At 40.1% G+C, this 22,767-nt stretch overlaps 1 protein-coding gene across 17 annotated transcripts in view; it reads left to right on the forward strand.

Annotated features, from left to right (window-relative positions):
• Window positions 1-22,767, forward strand: part of GPR176 (G protein-coupled receptor 176) — a 139,355-nt gene that overhangs the window by 7,889 nt on the left and 108,699 nt on the right. For 12 of the 17 annotated variants that reach the window (XM_084974318.1, XM_084974328.1, XM_084974332.1 and 9 more), the window contains one exon: window positions 1,506-2,900. Coding sequence is in view for 4 of the 17 variants with exons in the window: in XM_084974270.1 (XP_084830396.1) it covers window positions 2,729-2,900 (172 nt within the window). In the remaining 13 variants the exon portion in view is untranslated. Of the gene's footprint in view, window positions 1-1,505; window positions 2,901-6,405; window positions 6,451-22,767 lie in introns of those variants that run through there. The other 5 variants (XM_084974277.1, XM_084974267.1, XM_084974351.1 and 2 more) reach the window with 4 other exon arrangements.

Here is a 22,767-nt window from a genome sequence, read left to right on the forward strand (position 1 = left end):
AGAATCATGGTGACTGTAGCTTATCAGGTTATTTCTTGATTCAACTAAACCCAAGCCCTAACACCAACTTAGGGGCTGGAGAGAAACTTACTAGTATCTTCTCAGAATACAAAAACAAGAGAGGCTTCTTGCTTTGTTAAACACTCTTAATCTCTGAAAAACTGAAAAATCTTTCTACACTTTTTTTTTTTTTTTCTCTTTCAGGGTGCACCTGCAGCATATGGAGATTCCCAGGCTAGGGGTGGAATAAGAGCTGCAGCTGCTGGCCTACACCACAGCCACAGCAACTTGGGACCTGATCCGTGTCTGTGACCTACACCACAGCTCACAGCAATGCCAGATCCTTAACCCACTGAGGAGGCCAGTGATCGAACCCACATGCTCATAGATCCTAGTTGGGTTCGTTAACCACTGAGCCATGAAGGGAACTCCTGAAAAATCTTTCTACACTTTTATCTACACTATTATTTCTTTTTAGTAATTCCGAATAGCGACGGCAAGTGAAGGTGGGTAAAGGGGTATTTTTACAACTGTTACTACACAACGCACTTACACATTCTTCCCTAACTTTTCCTAAGGAGTGTACTGCCATGTTGTTGCATTATTATTATAAATTCTGTCTTGTAATGATTACAGTGTAAGGTGTTTCATCTCGAAAAATGTTTAGACTCCCAGAACAGGTTTTAACTATTGGAAATGGCTTATTTTTTTAAAAAACTACAATTATTCATTAATTTTCTTTCCATTATCCCCCCACTAAAAAATGTTTTAAAAAACTGCTTACACAGAGGATTATGCGAAAGTATAATAATAATTATTATTTTTGGCCGTACCCACGGCATGTGGAAAGACCAGAGATCCAACCCACAACACAGCTGTAAACCAGAGCCACAGGAGTGACGATGCTGATCCTTAAGCTTCTGAGCCACAAGAAGTCCTATGTGCAAGTATTTTGAGACTCCAAAGATGTATAAGACCTGGACTTTTGCCCTTTCAGGAAGAGTAAATACTAAGGGTTACCTATGAAAGCAAAGCAGCTGTGTAGTACCAGGATCAGCCTTTCGACAACCAAGAAATAAGTCTGTAATTTTAATAAATTCTTAAAAGGTATTATCCAGGGACCTAGTTCTACTAGTCAATATATCAAAGCCTTCTACCATGTATTTCACTCATTAAAAAGAAAGTTTCCATAAGGTTAAATCAGGCAAATGTTTAGTTGTCTTTTCCTCTCATTTCTCCTTTACTCTTTTCCCATCCTTTCTCTGAATGCCATGCACGATCCTTTTCCCATTCGCCTTCTCTTTACCATTTTTAATTGCTTACTTGGTCATCCCAGCTTCCCAACCTTTTGCATCAGCCCTTAGGAAGGCTCCCTCCTCAAGCCTTCATTCCCAGAATCCACCGCACCTGGGTTATATCGCATACGTTTTAGAAATGAGACTCAATAAAAAGGCCCAGGAAACCATGCACGTATTTCTAAATCCCATCTTTCTTAAATGCTTCAGCTACATCCAAGACCTGATGGAGGAGACCGGGCTTCCTGCCCAGGTGGCAACAGATGTGGAATTATCTGCCTCAGGCAGCCCCTGATGACGAGATAAGGAGCAGTAACGACAGCAGCAAACGAAGAAGCCCAGCAGAAGTGAGCCTATTCACCACAGCCAGACACTGATCATCCGATCCTCAGCGCCTCCCACGCTCACTGCTTGGGCTGTCACGACCGTGGGGTGGGGCAAGATGGCGCGGTCCCCATGGTAGCCTGGGCGTGAGGGCGGGGCCACGAGCCTCACGTGATCGCCCCGCGGGCCGCGCGCCCCCCAGCTGCCCAAAGCGCGCGCCGGGAGGCTGGCGGCCGCGCTGACAGTGCCTTAGCCCCTCTAGGGGCGTGTTCTCGTGTCACATCAAACCCTGAGGTCTCCCTCTTAGCAGCCGAAGGCCAGAGCGGGGCCAGGAAAGGGGGCACTGGGACGTGCAGAGGCAAAGGGACTGCGGAACGAGGTCCCTACTAACGGCGCCGAGGCAGGAGGTCGGAGCCCCTAGCGAAGGGCTGGGCCGGAGGAGACCTCGCGGGCGTCCTGGGGGACTGCCGGGCGCTGAGGGCGAGACTTTTGGGGAGGTTCACGGCTTTCCACCCAGGCCATGCGCGCCGTCGGGGACTCGGGCGTCCCCTCGGGGCTTCGAGCACTTAACTTGGGCATTTTCTGGGTTTCTCATCGCCATCTGGCCTCTAAGCCAGCAGGACTGAAAACCGGCTTCAGCCAAATGTCCTCTTCCCTCTGAGGAGAGGAGCTGAGCCTGTCAGCCGGAGGGGGACACGAGAGGGCTGCCCTGGTTCCCAGGGGGTGAAAGGAACGGAGAACGCCCTCTTTGACCATCAAATGTCCCTTGTATTTCCCTCTCTGTTGAGTAGGCTTGCCGGGGCTGCCCGCTGGGGAGGAGGGACGGACGACGCTCAGCGGGCTATGCCCTTGCTACCTTCATGAGGCCGCTGACGGAGACCCAGGAGAGAACCGGCATGGGGCGAAGTCTTGCCCTCTCCCCTCCCCGCCTCCCAGGCGCTGGGGCTGGCGATGTGGAGACGTGAGGGGGACCCGCCGCTGCCCGGGGTTCTCCAGGACTCCACCAGGCACCCGCGCGTTCCTCCGCGCCCGGGGCAGGACAGAGTGGCGCGGGGGTCCGAGGCAGGCGCCCGGGCGGGCGACGACAGAGCCGGAGCCCCATCCTCGCCATGGGGCACAACGGCAGCTGGATCTCCCGAAACGCCAGCGAGCCGCGCAACGCGTCGGGCGCCGAGGCGGCGGGCGCCAACCGCAGCGCGCTCGGGGAGTTCGGCGAGGCGCAGCTGTACCGCCACTTCACCACCACGGTGCAGGTCGTCATCTTCATAGGCTCGCTGCTCGGTAAGCCGTCCGCGGGGGCGCCTCCCTGGTAGACTTCCCTGAGGGCACAGGCTCGGACAGAGCCGGGATCGGGGGTCGCCCCAGCTGCCGTGGGTTGCGGGGTGCCTGGCCAAAGTACGGGTAGTTGAAGGAGGTTTCAGAATGCCAGGGTACCTGCGGGGAAGTTAGATAGGAACTGTGGACTCCAGCCCCGGAGCTTGAAGCGGGAGAGTTAACTGTAGGGATTGGTCCCGGCAAAGGTCAGACTCTCCAGGCAGCCCTTGAGGATGAGCACAGGGTTGTGCCCATCATGCCTCACCTCTCGGTGCCAGGGCGGAGGGCTGGCCCGAGCTCTTGTTTACAAATAGCGAAAAGCAAAGCTTCTGTTTTGTTGCTGATGACTGATGTGTTTATTTTGCGCTCCTGTCTCATACACAGAGAGACGTAGATTGGGATTTGTCTTGTTTGGGGGCTTTAAAATATCCTAAGGCAACATAGAGTTTAACTCTACAGGGTTGTGTACCAGCAGGTTGGTGTTCTGAATTAGCAAGCCATTTTAAAAATGAGCAAAATAAGGCTCTTGGAAAATAAACATATATATTTATTTCAGATAAATATATTAGGATATTTTAACCCCCCCAACAACACAAATCCCAATCTGCTTCTCTCCCTATGTTTTGTTTGAAGTACAAAGTAAAGACAGGATTAAAAAACAAAATAGCACACACAACAAATTTAGGAATACTTGGGGGAAGCAAAGACCAAAGAACTGAAATGAGTGGTTTAGGGAAAATGTCTACTAGTGTGAGAATTACCTGTACTTCTGGTAGCTACTTTTTAAATAATAAATGATGCTATCTCTATTCTTGTTGAGTTTTGTTGAACATGTTGCATATTATTTGTAAACATGTGGCTTCCCTTCAAATGTAAATTCTCTGATGTGGCATTTATAAGGAGATAAAAAGATCGTTTATAATTCTGTGTGATATCATGGCCAAGAGCAGTCTTAAAGTTTCAAAGTAGGAAGAGATTACTTTTTTGTAGACCCTGTGAGTTTCCATGGCAACCAAGATAACTGACATCAAAAAGACTATGAAACATTAACTATACTTCAATTTAAAAAAAAAAAAAAAGAAAGAAAGAAAAGAAGGAGTTCCTGTCATGGGGTAGGAGAAATGAATCCGGTTAGGAACCATGAGGTTGAGGGTTGGATCCCCAGCCTTGCTCAGTGGGTTAACAATTCAAATTGTGGTGAGCTGTGGTGTAGGTCGCAGATGCAGCTCAGATCTGGCATTGCTGTGGCTGTCATGTAGGTCAGCAGCTACAGCTCTGATTAGACCCCTAGCCTGGGAACTTCCATATGCTCCCATTAGCCCCCTAGCCTGGGAACCTCCATATGCCAAGGGTGCAGCCCTAAAAAAGACAAAAGACAAAAAAGAAAAAGAATAAATAACGCAATGTAATCCAAAAAGAAAAAGAAAAAAGAAAGAAAGAAAAAAAGACTGAAAGAATTGTGTTTGGAATTTCCCTTCATAATTTCTCTAATTGTCATTATCCTATCCCACTCTAGCATAAATTATCTTCAATTTATTATCATGAGGGCATTTTCAGGAGTTGACATCAGTGTGGCTCTGTCTAGATTTGTGTGTGTTTGTTAAGATGTGTTCTATGGGTGGAATGTAATTGCTCATGTCCCCAATATTTTCAGTATTCATTTAACAAACAACAAACCAGCCACAATGCAGTGTATATTATTGAGACTTAAATTATAGTATTGTCACATTTACTTAAAGTGTAGGTTATTGGAGAGTAGAAGTGACTACATTTTTATTTCTGCATTTATTCTGTATATTGTTTTGTTTCCCCATTGGTAGCTTTAACCTTGAAGAAAGATGTTGCTGGGAGAAGTTTTCCCATAGTTTGACTTAAAATTTGAGTACTGTTGACATAGAAGACGGACCATGTATGTAAAGGACAGAGCAAATAGTGCACATTTAATAAATGTTCTGCTTCCCATGTACTTTCTGTTCTGGTAACTTGCATCGGATTCAGGAATTCTTGGGTAAATCTGTCTTTAATTCAACTCTTTTTTTCTACACAGCACTTTAACTGATGTGCAAAAACTGCTTTTGTGGATGTCTTGAAAGAGGAGACTAATTTTGCCTTTGATCTTCCATTATTCTTGACTTGGCCTAGTCAGGATTCCCCCTTACACATGCCTTTGGCCCTCCTAAGAGAGAATTCCATTTGCTCCTTTTTATTTTCAGAAAAAGTATAAATATGGTTAAATTTCTAGAACTCAAAAGTCAGAGAACTTGTGCAAAAGCGAAAGGCATTTCTGGTTTCCTTAAAAGTTTAGCTAAATAATATTGCCCTGTGTACTTGTTACTGGTATTCTTGATTCATTGCTTTCTGAGGATTTGACCCATACAAACATCTATGTCATCAAATCCTGGTAAAGCCAGTTGAAGCTCAGAGCTTAAGAGCTGAAGCCATGGGCAGTCACTTGCAAGGCAAGTAAACTTGGGAAGCATAGTTTCATGAAGTCCCAAAATAGAGAAAAAGTATCCCAAAATTATCTAGAAGGCTGAAAAATAAATAGAGGACAGGATAGTGTTTAGAATAGAATATGACATTGACTAGATCTGCGTGTAACTTTTGTCCCCAAAGATAGGTGAATGAGTTTTTCCCTTTAAATAAATTCAAATAAACTTCTCATATTCTCTAAGAAAAATTTTTCATTGGAATTTCCAGAGGCCTACTATTACATGAAAATAATTCCTTTGAACTGCTAATGTCCAGCAGCTCTTTTTGAGAACTGTTTTGGTGCCCTGTACGAGGAAAAATCACTAGCAACTTGGAACAACTGTAATATTCCAACCATAGGGAGCATTATTTGCTGCGTTGAAAATAAATGCAGAATGGTATATAATATTATTCAGAGAATACCTTTTGAGGGTTAGTGTAAATTAGTATTTCTCAGCCTTCTGTGTGCAACATCTTGGGGTATTTTAAGATATACTGTAGATTTGGAAAGAGAGTCAAATAATTTAGATTGCCTTTTGGTAAATATATAGCACACATGAGTCTTAGTAATGAACAATATGAAATCAAAGACTCAAAAGTAATTGGAATCATTATTTCTGCTAATGTTTTGTCTTTTGTCTTTTTTTGTCTTTTTGCTGCTGTTGTTGTTGTTGTTGCTATTTCTTGGGCCGCTCCCGCGGCATATGGAGGTTCCCAGGCTAGGGGTTGAATTGGAGCTGTAGCCACCGGCCTACGCCAGAGCCACAGCAACTCGGGATCCGAGCCGCGTCTGCAACCTACACCACAGCTCATGGCAACGCCGGATCGTTAACCCACTGAGCAAGGGCAGGGACCGAACCCGCAACCTCATGGTTCCTAGTCGGATTCGTTAACCACTGCGCCACGACGGGAACTCCCTCTGCTAATGTTTTGGATCAGACTTCTCAGAGTTCATCTTTCTCTTTCTTTTTCCCCATTCTCTTTGGATTCACAATCCAAGTGCTTGGAGAGCTGAAGACCTCTCTGGTGCTTTGACTTGAAAAAGGTCTGTGGTTATAACCTAGCCTATTACCTGTACAAATTGTCTGTTCTGTGCTCTTATTCATTTAGGAGATTTTCATAAATGAATTTGTTCCTATTTAAAGAAAATTAACACTGTAGACAATAGCTAACAAGTATGTATCCTAGCCTTAAATTTATTTTAAAATTTTATTATTTATTTACTATCTTTTTTAAAAATTATTTATTTTAAAATAGAGAAATCGGCCTGCTCTCCACTGGCCAAACCACCACTAGGTTATAATTAACTTAGCTTTACTTTCCTTAGCAATAGTCTGTCATGAACCAATATGAAGTTAATGACCCCAAGTAAAGATCCTAGTTGTCTGTTGCCTGATTCTTTGAGGTAGTTATTAAAGTAATCATTTCAAAGGAAAGATGGGGGAAAATTGCTTATTGAATTGATTTAACAGATGATATAGACAGATATCATTTTTGCTCATGATTGTTTATAAATCTTACAACAAAATTGTATTGGACACCAGCAATGTTCATGGGTACTTGTTTGATAGAGAAATATACTTGTGCTTTTAATACTAATTGAAATTGGCAAGGTAACAGCTGGATAATTCTAGAGTTCCTTAGTTAAATGTTTGATATGAACAATGTTATTACTAGTTTCTGCTCATAATTCATAATTAACAAGATAATTTTTAAGAATTATATGTAATAATATAATATGTTGGCCATAATTATAGCCAATAATGATGTAATATCAACAGCCTTATTATATGTAACAATATATGATAATAAATGTGTTGGCCATAATTATAGCCAATGATAATGTAATAATATTGGAGATATATATTTTTTGGCTGTGCCCGCAGCACCCAGAAGTTCTCAGGCCAGGGATCCAACCCATAGCAAATCAGTACCCTGAGCCACAGCAGTGACAATGTCAGACCCTTAACCACTGTGCTCTTCAAGAGCCTTATTCTATTTTTTTTGTTTGGTTTTGTTGTGCTGGAAACCTAGTAGACTACATCAAGAATAAAGTGTCCTTAATTGACCTAAGTAGTATGAAATGGTGAGGTTAATAGTTATCAGCCTGGGTAGGTGAACTCCTAATATAATGACTCTGATTGTCTCATGTTGCCTTTGATTTCCGTAAGATATATGCATCCCCTGCCATTTTTTTTTTCTTTTTTTCTGTTTTTCGCTACCCTGTAGCATATGGGAGTTCCCAGGCCAGTGTTCAGATCTGAGCCACAGTTGCAGTCTACACTGCAGTTGTGGCAACACCGAATCCTTTGACCCACTGTGCTGGGCCAGGGATCAAACCTGCATCCTGGCACTGCGGAGATGCTGCTGATCACATTGCACCATAGCAGGAACTCTTGGAAATTAAGTTCTGTGAAAACTTAAAAAGAAACTTTAAAAAGATTGAAATTCATGTATTACAAATTACTCCCAATTATAGTATATAGTTCAGTGGGTTTTGGTATATTCACAGAGTTATGCAACCATCACCACTGTCAAATTCCAGGACATTTTTATCACCCCAAAAAGAAATCACATACCCATTAGTAGTTGCTTCGAATTTCCCCTCAATACCCTGAATCCTAGGCAACTACTAATCTACTTGCTGTCAGTGGATTTGTCTGTTCTGGATGTTTCATATGTATGGAGTCATATGTGGTTCTTTATAATTGACTTCTTTCGCTTAGCATAATGTTTTCAAGGTTCATTCATGTCATAGCATATACTTCATTCCTTTTCTGTGGCTGAATAATATTCCATTGTATGGATATACCACCTTTTCTTTATCTATTCATCAATTGATGGACATTTGGGTTTTTCCCACTTTTTGGCTCTTATTCATAATGTTGCTCTGAAAATTTTTTGTAGTTTTTTTTGTGGACATAGTATTTTCAATTCTCTTGTATATTTAGCAAGAGTGACATTTCTGGGTCATGTGGTAACTCTAAGTTTATCTTTTTTAGGAACTACCTTACTGCTTTCCAAAGTGGTTGATCATTTTCTGTTCCTACCAGCACTGTATGAGAGTTCCAATTTCTCCACATCATCACCAACATTTGTTATTATTTATCTTTTTGATTATAGCCATCTTAGTGGGTATTTAGGAGTATCTCATTGTAGTTTTGATTTGCATTTTTGTAGTGAATAATGATGTTGAGCATCTTCTCATATGCTTATTGGCCATTTACATGTCTTCTTTGGCAAAATGTCTTTTTAGATCTTTTGCCCATTTTCAAATTGGGTTGTCTTTTTGTCCTTGAGTTTTAAGAGTTCCTTATACAGCTGATCCTTCAACAATGCCAGTGATAGTGGCATCGATCCTTCAGGCAGTCAAAAATCCAAGTATAACTTTAGTCAGTCTTCTGTATTCATGGCTCCAGCATCTGTTGATTTAACCAGTCATGGGATCATGTAGTACTGTAGTACATATTTAGTGGAAAAAAATCTGCATACAAGTGGACCCATGTAGTTCAAACTTGTGTTGTTGAAGGGTCAACTGTATATTCTGGGTACCGACCCTTATAGATACATGATTTACATTTTTTTTTCCATTTTGTGGTTTGTCTTTTCATTTTATTACTGGTATCCTATGAAGCACAGAAGTTGTATATTTTGATGAAGTTCACTTTATCTGAAGTTTTTTGTTGTTACTTGTGCTTTTGGTGTCATTTCTAAGAAACCATTGCCCAATCCAAGATCATGAAGATTTACCCTTACACTTTCTTCTAAGAGATTTACAGTTTTAGCTGTTACATTTAGGTCTTTGGCCCATGTATGTTAATTTTTGTACATACTGTGAACTAGGGGTCTGAATTCATTCTTTTACCTGTAAGTATACAAGTCTCCCAGCACATTTTTGTTGTTGTTGTTGAAAACTCTTTTTTCCCCCATTGAGTTGTCTTCGCACTCTTGTTGATCCTCTGAAAACTTTGATATTGTTATCTCACTGAAGAATCTTCATAAACCTTTGACAAGGAATAAATAAGAGGAAAGTAAATCTTTTTCCCTCCTGGCAATTTACTTTATGTGCTTTGAAAACATAATCTAAGAACAGACATTTCCAGAAGCAAAGAGGAGATGAATGACTTATCCAGTGTATTAATAGAGATTTACTTACAATATAATCAGTTAATTGCTTTTTCCCCTGTGTTTCCTGGATTCTACTAGTCTAGCAATTAGGCATCTTTTCATAGGTGCTAATATACCTTGTTTCCCTTAGGGGTCAGTTATTTGTAACTGCTATGATGTTAATAAATTATCTGGCTACATCATAACTCTGCCACATTAATGTTGGTTTCCAGCAGGAACTACTGTAATCTAAAACAACTAACTCAGAAATATTTGCAACAGTTTTACCTTTACAAATGTCTCTACAAAACTAAGTCCATTGGAGCAGGGAGACATATTTAAAGTTTGGTCCATTGTTCTGCTTTTCTTTTATCTGGTCATGTTTTACTGTGGACCTTAGTCTGTGGTGATGTGCTAATGAAATATAGAACTTTTTTGTTCAGGATTAAAAATGTAACCCTCCCCAAGCAAAGCAGTGTTTCCATCATGTTAAAACATTCTTTTACAGGTATACCTTATTTTATTGTGCTTCATTTTATTGCACTTAAATTTTAATTGAGTTTTTTACAAATTGAAGTTTTGTGACAACCCTGTGTGGAGCAGCTCTTTCGGCACCATTTTTCCAAGAACATTTACTCACTTTGTGTCTTTGTGTTATGGTTGGTAATTCTTGCAATATTTCACATTTTTTCGTTATTACATTTGTTATGGTGATCAGTGATCTTTGGTGTTACTATTGTAATTGTTTTGGGATGCCACAATCCACACCCATGTATGACTGAAAACTTAATCCATAATGTTATGTGTGTTCTGACTACTGCCCCGCTGTTCCTGTCTCTTTCTCTCTACTTGGGTCTTCCTCTTCCCTGAGACACAACAAATTAGGCCAATTAATAACCCTACACTGGCCTCTTAAGTGTTCAAGTGAAAGGAAAAGTTGCATGTTTCTCAGTTTAAATCAAAAGCTATAATGATTTCACTTGGGAGGGCATGCTGAAAGCCAGAAAGGCTGAAGGCTGGGTCTTTTGTGCCAAGTTGTAAATGCAAAGGAAAAGTTCTTGAAGGAAATTAAAAGTGCTACTCCATTGAACACACAGATGATAAGAAAGTGAGATAGTCTTATTGCTGATATGGAGAAAATTTTAGTGATTTGGATAGAAGATCAGACCAGCTACAACATTTTCTTAAGCCAAAGCTTAAGCCAGAGCAAAGTCCTAACTCTCTTCAATTTTATTAAGGCTTAGAGGTCAAGAAGCTGCAGAAGAAAAGTTTGAAGATAGCTGAGGTTGGTTCATGAGGTTTATGGAAAGAAGCCATCTCCAAAACATCAAAGTGCAAGGTTAAGCAGCAAGTGCTGATGTAGAAGCTATAGCAAGTTATCCAGCAGATTTAGCTAAGATCATTAATGAAGGTGACTCTACTAAACAACAGATTTTCATGTAGACAATACAGTCTTCTCTTAGAAGAAGATGCCATCTAGGACTTTGTTAGCTAGAGAAGGGAAGTCAGTGCCTGGCTTCAAAATGTCAAAGAATAGGCTCCATTAGGGCTAACGTAGCTGGTACTTGAAGTTAAAGCCAATCCTCAGTTACCATTACGAAAATCCAAGGGCCCTTAAGAATTATGCCAAATCTACTCTGCTTGTGCTCTGTAAATGGAAAAACAAAGCCTGAATGATAGCACAACTGCTTATAACATGGTTTACTGAATATTTTAAGCCTACTGTTGAGACCTATGGCTCAGAAGAAAAGATTCATTTAAAAATATTACTGTTCATTGGCAATGCATATTCTTGTCCAAGAGTTCTTGTGGAGCTGTACAGTGAAATTCATGTTGTCTTCACTCATCCTAACACAATATCCATTCGGTAGCCCATGGATCAAGAAGTACTTTAGACTTTCAAGCCTTATTCTTTAAGAAATACATTTCATAAAGTTATAACTGCCATGGGTAGTGATTCCTCTGATGGATCTGGGCAAAGTAAATTGAAAAATTTCTGTAAAGGATTTACCATTCTAGATGCCATTAAAATCTTTTGTGGTTCATGAGAAGAGGTCAAAATATCAATATCAACAGAAGTTTAGAAGGAGTTGATTCCAACCCTCCTGGATGACTTTGGGGGGTTCAAGACTTCAGTGGGGGAAGTGACTATAGATATGATGGAAATAGCAACAGAACTAGAATTAGGGCCTAAAGATGTGGTTGAATTGATGCATTCTCATCATAAAACTTGAACAGATGAAGAGTTGCTTCTTTTTGAGCGATTGAAGTAGTTCCTTCCTTCCTCCTTTCCTTCCTTCCTTTCTTTTCTTTTCTTTTTTTTTTTTTTAAGGGCTGCATGTGTGGCATATGGAAGCTCCCAGGCTAGGGGTCAAATTGGATCTGCAGCTGCTGGCCTATGCCACAGCCACAGCAATGCCAGATCCTAGCTGCATATGTGACCTACACCACAGCTCATGAAAACACAGGATCCTTAACCCAGTGAGCGAGGCTAGGGATGGAACCTATATCCTCATGGATACTAGTTGGGTTTGTTACTGCTGAGCTACAGTGGGAACTTCAGAAGGTGGTTTCTTGAGATGAAATCTAATCCTGGTGAAACTGCTGTGAATACTGTTGAAATGACAACAAAAAATTTAGAATATGACATAAACTTAGTTGATAAAGCAGTGGCAGGGTTTAAGAGGATTGACTCCATTTTTTTTTTTTTTTTTGGTCTTTTTTGTCTTTTTAGGGCTGCACCCATGGCATCTGGAGGTTCCCAGGCTAGGGGTCTAATTGGAGCTGTAACTGCTGGCCTATACCACTGCCACAGCAATGCTAGATCCAAGCTGAGTCTGTGACTTATACCACAGCTCACAGTAATGCTGGATCCTTAATCCACTGAGCGAGGCCAGGGATACGAACCCGCAACCTCATGGTTCCTAGTCAGATTCATTTCCGCTGTGCCACAAAGGGAACTCCAGGTTGCCTCCAATTTTGAAAGAAGTTCTCCTGTGGTTAAAATCTTATCAAACTGTATTGCATGCTGTTGTTAAATTGTTCATGAAAGGAAGAGTCAACCAAAGAGACAAACTTCATTGTTGTATTATTATTTTAAGAAATTGCTAGAGCTTCCATTGTGGCTCAGCAGGTTAAGAACCCAGCATAGTGTCTGTGAGGATATGGGTTTGATCTCTGGCCTTGCTCAGTGGGTTAAGGATCCGGTGTTGCTGTGAGCTGTGGTGAAGGTCGCAGACGCAGCTCATATCTGGTGTTTTGTGACTATGGCTTAGGTGAGCAGTTGAAGATTGGATTTGACCCCTAGGCTGGGGACTTTCATATGCTGCAGGGGCAGCCCTAAAATAGATAAAAAAAGAGCACAAAAATAAACTCAAAATGGCTGAAAGACTTAAATATAAGACAAGACACCATCAAACTCCTAAAAGAGAATGTAGGCAAAACATTCTCTGACGTCAACCTTACAAATATTTTCTCAGGTCAGTCTCCCAAGGCAACAGAAATAAAAGCAAAAATAAACCAATGGGACCTACTCAAACTGACAAGCTTTTGCACAGCAAAGAAAACCAAAAAACAAAACAAAACAAAACAAAAAAAAACCAAAAAGGTAATTTACAGAATGGGAGAAAATAGTTTAAAATGGTGCAATTGACAAGGGCTTAATCTCTAAAATGTACAAACAACTTATACAACTCAACAGCACAATAGCCAACAACCCAATGGAAAAATGGGCAAAAGCCCTGAATAGACATTTCTCCAAAGAAGATATACAGATGGCCAACAAGCACATGAAAAAATGCTCAACATCCCTGATTATTAGAGAAATGCAAATCAAAACTACCATGAGATACCACCTCACATCAGTCAGAATGGCCATCATTAATAAGTCAACAAATAACAAATGCTATAGCAGGTGTAGAGAAAAGGGAACCCTCCTGCACTGTTGGTAGGAATGTAAGCTGGTACAACCACTATGGAGAACAGTGTGGAGGTACCTTAGAAAACTACGTAGAACTACCATATGACCCAGCAATCCCACTCTTGGGCGTATATCCAGACAAAACTTTCCTTGAAAAAGACACGTGCACCTGCATGTTCATTGCAGCACTATTCACAATAGCCAAGACATGGAAACAACCCAAATGTCCATCAACAGATGATTGGATGAGGAAGAGGCGGTGTACATACACAATGGAATACTACTCAGCCATAGAAAAAAACGAAATAATGCCACTTGCAGCAACATGGATGGAAACAAAGACTCTCATCCTAAGTGAAGTAAGTCGGAAAGAGAAAGAAAGAAATTGTCAAAGTCACCTCATCACTTAGCAGTCACTGCCATGATCAGTCAGCAGCAGCTATCAACACGGAGACCAAACCCCTGCCGGCAAAAAGATTGTGACTTGCTGAAGGCTCAGACAATGATTAACATTTCTTAGCAATAAAGTGCTTTTTTCTTTCTTTCTCTCTCTCTCTCTCTCTTTCCTTCCTTCCTTCCTTCCTTCCTTCCTTCCTTCCTTCCTTCCTTCCTTCCTTCCTTCCTTCCTTCCTTCTTTTCTTTCTTTCTTTTTTGCTTTTTAGGGCCACACTCGCACCATATGGATGTGCCCAGGCTAGGGGTCTAATCGGAGCTACAGCTGCTGGCCTATGCCACAGCCACAGCAACACCAGATCCAAGCTGAGCCTGCCACCTACGCCACAGCCCATGGCAACACCAGATCCTTTACCCCCTGGGCGAGGTCAGGGATCAAAGTTGAAACCTGGTTGGATTTGTTTCCACTGCACCACAATGGGAATTCCAAGTAGTTTTTAAAGTATTACATTGTTTTTTTTTTGACATCATGCTATTGCACACTTAATAGACTATAGTATAGTATAAACATAGCTTTAATATGCTTTTGTAAGCTAAAAAATTCATGTGACTTGCTTTGCTGTCAGTTTGGTTATAGTAGAACATTTTTAATGCTGGTAGACAGTATAACTAATTTATTGTCTGGAATTTTCATTTTTATTATTTATTTATTTATTTATTTGTTTTTCTCTATTTTTAGGGTTGAACCCGTGGCACATGGAGGTTCCCAGGCTAGGGGTCAAATTGGAGCTGTAGCAGCTGGCCTCTGTCACAGCTACAGCAAGTTGGGATCCAAGTTGAGTCTGTGACCTACAGCACAGCTCACAGCAACGCTGGATCTTTAACCCACTGAGCAAGGCCAGGGATCAAACCTGCGTCCTTATGGATGCAAGTTATTTTTGTTTTTGCTGAGCCATGAAGGGAACTCCCTTGGAATTTTCATTTTTAATGACTTTTTTTCTTCGTCCCAAAGTCTTAACTCCCAATATTCATGATTCTGAAATATACTTTATTGGGTAGGACTTGGTAGAAAGGGAGGAAATTTGTCTCAAAATGAGAACAGACAGACATGGCTCTATTTCTCTGGGTGTCACAGCCTCTGAAATTATCTCTTCTTTAGACTTTGCCAAAAAATTTTTCTACATGTCATTTTTTGAATAAGCCATTTAGATTGGAAGTGACTAGAAACTGTTGTGAAAACTGTTTTGTGGAGTTCCTGTCGTGGCGCAGTGGTTAACGAATCTGACTAGGAACCATGAAGTTGCGGGTTCGGTCCCTGCCCTTGCTCAGTGGGTTAGGGATCTGGCGTTGCTGTGAACTGTGGTGTAGGTTGCAGACGTGGCTCAGATCCCACGTTGCTGTGGCCCTGGCGTAGACTGGTGGCTATGGTTCCAATTAGACCCCTAGCCTGGGAACCTCCATATGCCGAGGGAGCGGCCCAAGAAATGGCAAAAAGACCAAAAAAAAAAAAAAAAAAAAAAACTGTTTTATTGTTAAGGAATTTCCAGGTTGGCTGGGTGTAAAATCTTTATCAGTCATAAAGTACAAAAACTTCGTTTTTGGCTAGACTGAAAGGTATGAATGACTCTAGCCAAAATTTAAGAGTAAGAATTACCCTTAGGCAAAACTAAAATTAAGGAAACTATATTCAGAAAATCAACACCCATTTTCAGAGGTTTTACATTCTCATATTCATTTTGTCTCTTTTCCGATGCTTCTTGTTTTCTTGTTGTCCTTTTGGATGTCTAATGACCATCTTCTGAGTGATTTATTTGTCTTCCGTCTTTCAAACTTAACGGAAACTAAATTTCCTTCCCTCATGTTGGCATGCTAAATAAATAAACCACTGTAGATGTAGATGTTAACAGATGTTATTGCATTAATATTATTGGCCTTTAAGGGTACTTTTTTCACAATTTAGAGGGTGACTAAATTGAGCATGTCATACACTTGATAGGTGATGGGGAGGAATGGGTTGAGTGCATCTTTTTGGAGCCTCTGGTGACATCATCATATAGGCAAGCCTATTGCTGCATGTAAGGCATTTAGACAAGTTGAGGGTATAAGCACACCCCTGACATGTAAAGGAGCAGGAGGGTGTCATTTGATTCTAGTGTCTTATTTTTTAGTGGTTTTAATTCCCTTTTTTATAATTTCAAACATATTCTTTTAGATTGTTACCTGGGGTTACTGATTGTATCTGCAGTTCTCTCTTGCAGTGGATCATTTCCTTGTGTGTTTGTAAGTTTTTGATTGTGAGTCTGTCTCCTTTTTCTGAAGGATTCTGTGAAGTCTTGTCTGCAGAAGTGGCCTCCAGAACAGTTCCACTTTTGTGTCTGCCAGGTGTCATAGGGTCATCAGTAGCCCAATCATTTTTCTGAGGTAGAGGATGCAGTTTTTCACCCTCTCTTTCACTGAGGTGGCCATATTTTGAGGATTCTGGCTTTATGCAGGGCTTTTCATTCCAACTACCCACTTCAGGGGGATCCAGGCTCAATTCACTCTGTGTATAGATGTTGAAACCCAAAGTTTGAAGGCCTGTTTCCTGTTCTGAAAATCACCCTTTAATGCAAGTTCTCTGTTCTCTGTTTAGGGAGCTGGAGATTCCCTTTTATTTATTGTAAACTTACCTATGAATTTGAAAATGTCTTTTGTTTTATCCAGCACTTCTAGGTATTTATAGCAGTGTTATAAATTCTGTCGTGTTGCCAGAATCAGAAGTTGGAGAATAAGCAAAACATGTTAAAGTAGAAGTGAAATGATTGTTAGACTTGATTCTAAGAGATATGCCACCGTAAAATGGGGTGGTGGCATCAGGTCTGGGTAAGAATACCTTGAGAGATTAAGGAAAATAATTTGGAAAGTGGATGAGGGAAGAGAGCACAAGAAAGTTTAGGAAGCTAGTCTAAAGAACATTCAGAGTGGGAGTTCCATAGTTCCCACTGTGGCTCAGTGGTTAACGAATCTGACTAGCATCCATGAGGATGCAGGTTTGATCTCTGACCTTGCTCAGTGGGTTAAGGATCTGGCGTTGCCATGAGCTGTGGTATAGGTCAAAGACAAGGCTTGGATCCTAGATTGCTGTGGCTGTGGTGTAAGCCAGCAGCTGTAGCTCTGATTTGACCTCTAGCCTGGGAACCTCCATATACCAAGAGTGTGGCCCTAAGAAGCAAACAAAAACAAAAACAAACAAACAAACAAAAACATCCAGTTTGTAAAAGATAAAGTCACCATTTAAAAAAAAAAAGAGTGGGAGTTCTCATGTGGCTCAGTGGGTTAAGAATCCAGCATTGTCACTTCAGTGGCTTAGGTTGCTGCTGTGGCACAGGTTCAATCCCTGGCCTGGGAACTTCTGAATGCTACAAGTGTGGCAAAAGAAGAAGAAGGAGAAGAAGAAGAAGAAAACATTAAGAGCATGTATATCTATTTATGTATTGCCAATATTTGACCATTTTGCTGATTTGACCGTTTTTTACTGCAATTCGAAACTGAGTTTTTTAAAAATAAACATTTGGGTAAACATAAATTTGGGTTAGTAGTAGCTTATTTTTTAGAAAATACTTTGTGCAAGAACTACCCGATAACAAAATAGTCTAATATTTACGATATACAAATTCAACTTGGATGTGAAGAATGGAATCCCTGGTTTTCCACTGTACCTGGGGAGAATAAAGCAGTCTAAGATAAAGTGGGATTTTTAGGAAGAAGAGTGTTGAAACCCATATATATTGAAGTACATGTTTCTGATATAAAATATGAGACTTTAATAAATTTTTATTGAGTGGTCGAGTAAAATTTGTATTCTTGTTACATACGTATAAAATATTAAAATTATTTCTCCTTCCATTTAATCCTATAATTCCTGGGTGTGTGAGAATGTAGCTTCTAGGTTACATGCAGAATCCATGACTTTGGGGGTTAATAGGATGGAGGTTTGGGGCACACTTAAGATTTTTAGCCAAAATAGTCTTAAACATACTTTTAGCCATTATATTTGAGCTAGTGCTGTACCTGTTGTGTAACTATATGTTGGACAACTTCTGGACTTAGGTCCATTAGTAACTGCAAGACAATTAATTATACAATTTTGACTTGTGTTAGTTTACTTTTACTAAAATTCCACCATGGGCTAGCACATTATGAAGGATTATTGACAAAAGGAAAATAAACTTTTTTATTATTATTTTAAAAATTTATTTATTTTTATTACTCAAATGAATTTATCACATCTATAGTTGTATAATGATCATCACAATCCAGTTTCACAGGATTTCCATCTCTCAACCCAAGCACATCCCCCCACCCCCCAAACTGTCTCCTCCAGAGACCATAACTTTTTCAATGTCTGTGAGTCAGCATCTGTTCTGCAAAGAAGTTCAATCTGTCCTTTTTTCAGATCCCACATGTCAGAGAAAGCATTTAATGTTGGTGTATCATTGTATGGCTGACTTTAGTCAGCATGATAATTTCTAGGTCCATCCATGTTGCTAAAAATGCTGATTATTTCGTTCCTTTTAATGGCTGAGTAATATTCCACTGTGTATATGTACCACATCTTCTTGATCCACTCCTCTGTTGAGGGACATTTAGGTTGTTTCCATGTCTTGGCTATTGCAAATAGTGCTTCAATGAATATCGGAGTACACGTATCTTTGCTAGTCATGGTTTTCTCTGGATAGATGCCCAGGAGTGGGATTGCTGGATCAAATGGTAGTTCTTTGTTGAGTTTTCTGAGGAATCTCCATCCTGTTTTCCACAGTGGCTGTACCAATTTACAATTCCACCAGCGGTGTAATAGGGTTCCTTTTTCTCCACACCCTCTCCAGCACTTATTGTTTGTAGACTTTTTGATGATGGCCATTCTGGCTGGTGTAAGGTGGTACCTCATCGTGGTTTTGATTTGCATTTCTCTAATGATGAGTGATGTTGAACATCTTTTCATGTGTTTTTTGGCCATCTGTATGTCTTCTTTGGAGAACTGTCTGTTTAGCTCTTCTGCCCATTTTTGGATGGGGTTGTTTGTTTTTTTTTTTTTGGTATGGAGCTGTAGAAGGTGTTTATAAATTTTGGAGATGAATCCCTTGTCAGTTGATTCACTTGCAAGGATTTTCTCCCATTCTGTGGGTTGTCTTTTCGTTTTGTTTAGGGTTTCCTTTGCTGTGCAGAAACTTTGAAGTTTAATTAGGTCCCATTTGTTTATTTTTGTTTTTATTGTCATTACTCTAAGAGGTGGATCTGAGAAGATGTTTCTGTCATTTATGTTGGAGGGGGTTTGACCTATGTTTTCTTCTAAGGGTTTTATAGTCTCTGGTCTAATGTGCAGGTCTTTAATCCATTTTGAGTTTATTTTTGTGTATGGTGTCAGGGAGTGTTCTAATTTCATTCTTTTCCATGTGGCTGTCCAGTTTTCCCAGCACCACTTATTGAACAAGCTGTCCTTTCTGCATTGTATATTCTTGCCTCTTTTGTCATAGATGAGTTGGCTGTAGGTGCGTGGGTTCAATTCTGGGCTTTCTATCCTGTTCCACTGATCTGTATTTCTGTCTTTGTGCCAGTACCATACGGTTTTGATGACTGTTGCTTTGTAGTATAGTTTGAAGTCAGGGAGCCTGATTCGTCCATCTCCATTTTTCTTTTTCAGGATGTCTTTGGCTATTCTGGGTCTTTAGTGCTTCCAAACAAACTTTAAAATATTTTGTTTGAGTTCTGTGAAAAGTGCCACTGGTAATTTGATAGGGATTGCATTGCATCTGCAGATTGCTTTAGGTATCATTTTGCTTTAGGTATCATTTTGATAATATTGACTCTTCCAATCCAAGAGCATGGTGTGTCTTTCCAGCTATTTGTGTCGTCTTTGATTTCTTTCATCAGTGTCTTGTAGTTTTCGGAGTACAGGTCTTTTGTCTCTTTAGGTAGGTTTACTCCTGGGTATTTAATTCTTTTGGATGCAATGGTAAATGGGATTGCTTCCCTAATTTCTCTTTCTGCTCTTTCATTGTTAGTGTATAGAAATGCCGTTGATTTCTGTGTATTAATTTTGTATCCTGCGACTTTGCCAAATTCGTGGATGAGCTCTAACAGTTTTCTGGTAGAGTCTTTAGGATTCTCTAGGTATAGTAACATGTCATCTGCAAATAGGGATGGTTTTACTTCTTCCTTTCCGATTTGGATTCCTTTTATCTCTCTTACTTCTCTGATTGCTGTGGCTAGGACTTCCAAGACTCTGTTGGAGGATAGTGGTGAGAGCGGACATCCTTGTCTTGTTCCTGATCTCAGCAGGAATTCTTTCAGCTTTTCACCATTGAGAGTGATGTTCGCTGTGGGTTTGTCATCTATGGCCTTTATTATGTTGAGGTAGGTTCCCGCTATGCCCACTTTCTGAAGGGTTTTTATCAGAAATGGGTGTTGGGTTTTGGCAAAGGCTTTTTCCACGTCTATTGAGAGGATCATGTGGTTTTTATTCTTCAGTTTGTTAATGTGGTGTATCACACTGATGGATTTGTGGATATTGAAGAACCCTTGCATCCCTGGGATGAATCCCACTTGATCATGATGTACAATTCTTTTGATGTATCGTTGGATGGGTTTGCTCCTATTTTGTTGAGGATTTTTGCATCTATGTTCATCAGTGAGATTTTCCTTTTTTGTGGTATCTTAGTCTGGTTTTGCTCTCAGGGTGATGGTGGCTCCACAGAATGAGTTTGGGAGTGTCCCTTCCTCTGCAATTTTTTGGAATAGTTTCATAAGGATAGGTGTTAGCTCTTCTCTAAATGTTTGATGGAATTTGCCTGTGAAGCCATCTGGTCCTGGACTTTGGTTTGCTGGAAGTTTTTTAATCACAGTATCAATTTCAGTGCTTGTGATTGGTCGGTTCATCTTTTCTATTTCATCTTGGTTTAGTCTTGGAAGATTGTGCTTTTCTAAGAATTTGTCCCTTTCTTCTAGGTTTTCCATTTTATTGGCATGTAGTTGCATGTAGGAGTCTCTTATGATCCTTTGTATTTCTGTGATGTCCATTGTTACTTCTCCTTTTTCATTTCTAATTTTATTGATTTGAGTCCTCTCTCTTTTTTTCTTGGTAAGTCTGGCTGAGGGTTTATCAGTTTTGTTGATCTTTTCAAAGAACCAGCTTTTTGTTTCATTGATCTTTTCTATGATCTCCTTCATTTCTATTTCATTGATTTCTGCTCTGATCTTTGTGATTTCTTTCCTTCTACTAACTTTAGGTCTTGTCTGTTCTTCTCTCTCGAGCTGCTTTAGATGTAAATAAAGTTAGCTTGTTTATTTGAGCTTTTTCTTGTTTCCTGAGGTGGGCTTGTATTGCTGTAAACTTTCCTCTTAGAATGGCTTTTGCTGCATCCCATAGGTTTTGGAGAGTCGTATCTTTGTTGTCATTTGCTTCTAGGTATTTTTGAATTTCCTCTTTGACTTCTTCAGGGATCCATTGGTTGTTTAGTAGCATGTTGTTGAGTCTCCACGTGTTTGTGTTTTTTTGCAGTTTTTTTCTTGTTGTTGCTTTCCAGTTGTATAGTGTTGTGGTTGGAAAAGATGCTTGATATGATTTCAATTTTCTTAAAGTTACCAAGGTTGGATTTGTAGCCCAGGATGTGGTCAGTCGTAGAGAATGTTCCCTGTGCACTTGAGAAGAATGTGTATTGTGTTGCTTTTGGATGGAATGTCCTAGAAATATCTATTAAGTACAACTGGTGTAATGCTTCATTCAGGACCTGTGTTTCCTTATTGATGTTCTGTCCGGATGATCTGTCCGTTGCTGCAAGTGGGTTGTTAAAGACCCCACTATGATTGTGTTATTGTCGATTTGTCCTGTTAAGGTTGTTAGCAGTTGCCTTATATATTGTGGTGGACCTATGTTGGGTGCGTAGATATTTAAAATTGTTATATCTTCTTCTTGGATTGATCCTTTGATCATTATGTAATGACCTTCCTTGTCCCTTAAGATATTCTTCATTTTAAAGTCTATATTGTCTGTTATGAGTATTGCTACTCCAGCTTTCTTTTGATTCCCGTTTGCATGGAATATTTTCTTCCATCCTCTCACTTTCAATTTGTATGTGTCCCTAGAAGTGAAGTGGGTCTCTTGAAGACAGCATATATGTGGATCTTTTTTTTTTTTTTTTTTTTGGTGTCCATTCAGCCAGTCTTTGTCTTTTGGTTGGGGCGTTTAGTCCATTAACATTTAAGGTAATTATTGATATGTATGTTCTTATTGCCATTTTATTAGTTGTTTTGGATTTGTTTGCGTTGCTCTTTTTTCTTCCCTTCTTCTCTTGTTCTCTCCTCTTCTGGTTTGATGAGTACCTTTAGTGTTGTATTTGCGTTGATTTTTCTTATTTGTTTGTGTATGAATTATAGATTTTTGGTTTGCAGTTATTCTTAAGTTTTGATATAAGCGTCTATATATATACACACGAGATTGTTTTCAGTTGTTGGTCTCTTAATTGCAAGTGCATCTCCAGTGTCCTGCATTTGTACCCTCCTCTTCTCGCGATTTCTGATTTTGGTGCATAGTTGTGCACGGATGATTTCGTATCTTTACCGTATGTATACCTTTGCTGGTGAGCCTTGTCATTTGTGGTATTTTTGTTTCTGGTTGCGGCCTTTTCTTTTCTGCCTAGAGAAGTTCCTTTAGTATTTGTTGTAAAGCCGGTTTAGTGTTGCTGAATTCTCTCAGCTTTTGCTTCTTTGTGAAGGTTTTGATTTCTCCTTCAAATCTGAATGAGAGCCTTGCTAGGTTAATGTAATCACGGTTGGAGTTTTTTTTATTTTCATCACGTTAAGTATGTCATGCCAGTCCCTTCTGGCCTACAGAGTTTCTGCTGAAAAATTTGCTGATAACCTTATCGGGGTTCCCTTGTATGCCATTTGTTTCTTTTCCCTAGCTGC

This window comes from Sus scrofa, chromosome 1 (genome assembly GCF_054392235.1).
Source record: "Sus scrofa isolate SSC_HxYL_T2T_F1_AM1 chromosome 1, Sscrofa_HxYL_maternal_Yorkshire_Landrace_v2.0, whole genome shotgun sequence".
In the NCBI taxonomy this organism is placed as follows: domain Eukaryota; kingdom Metazoa; phylum Chordata; class Mammalia; order Artiodactyla; family Suidae; genus Sus; species Sus scrofa.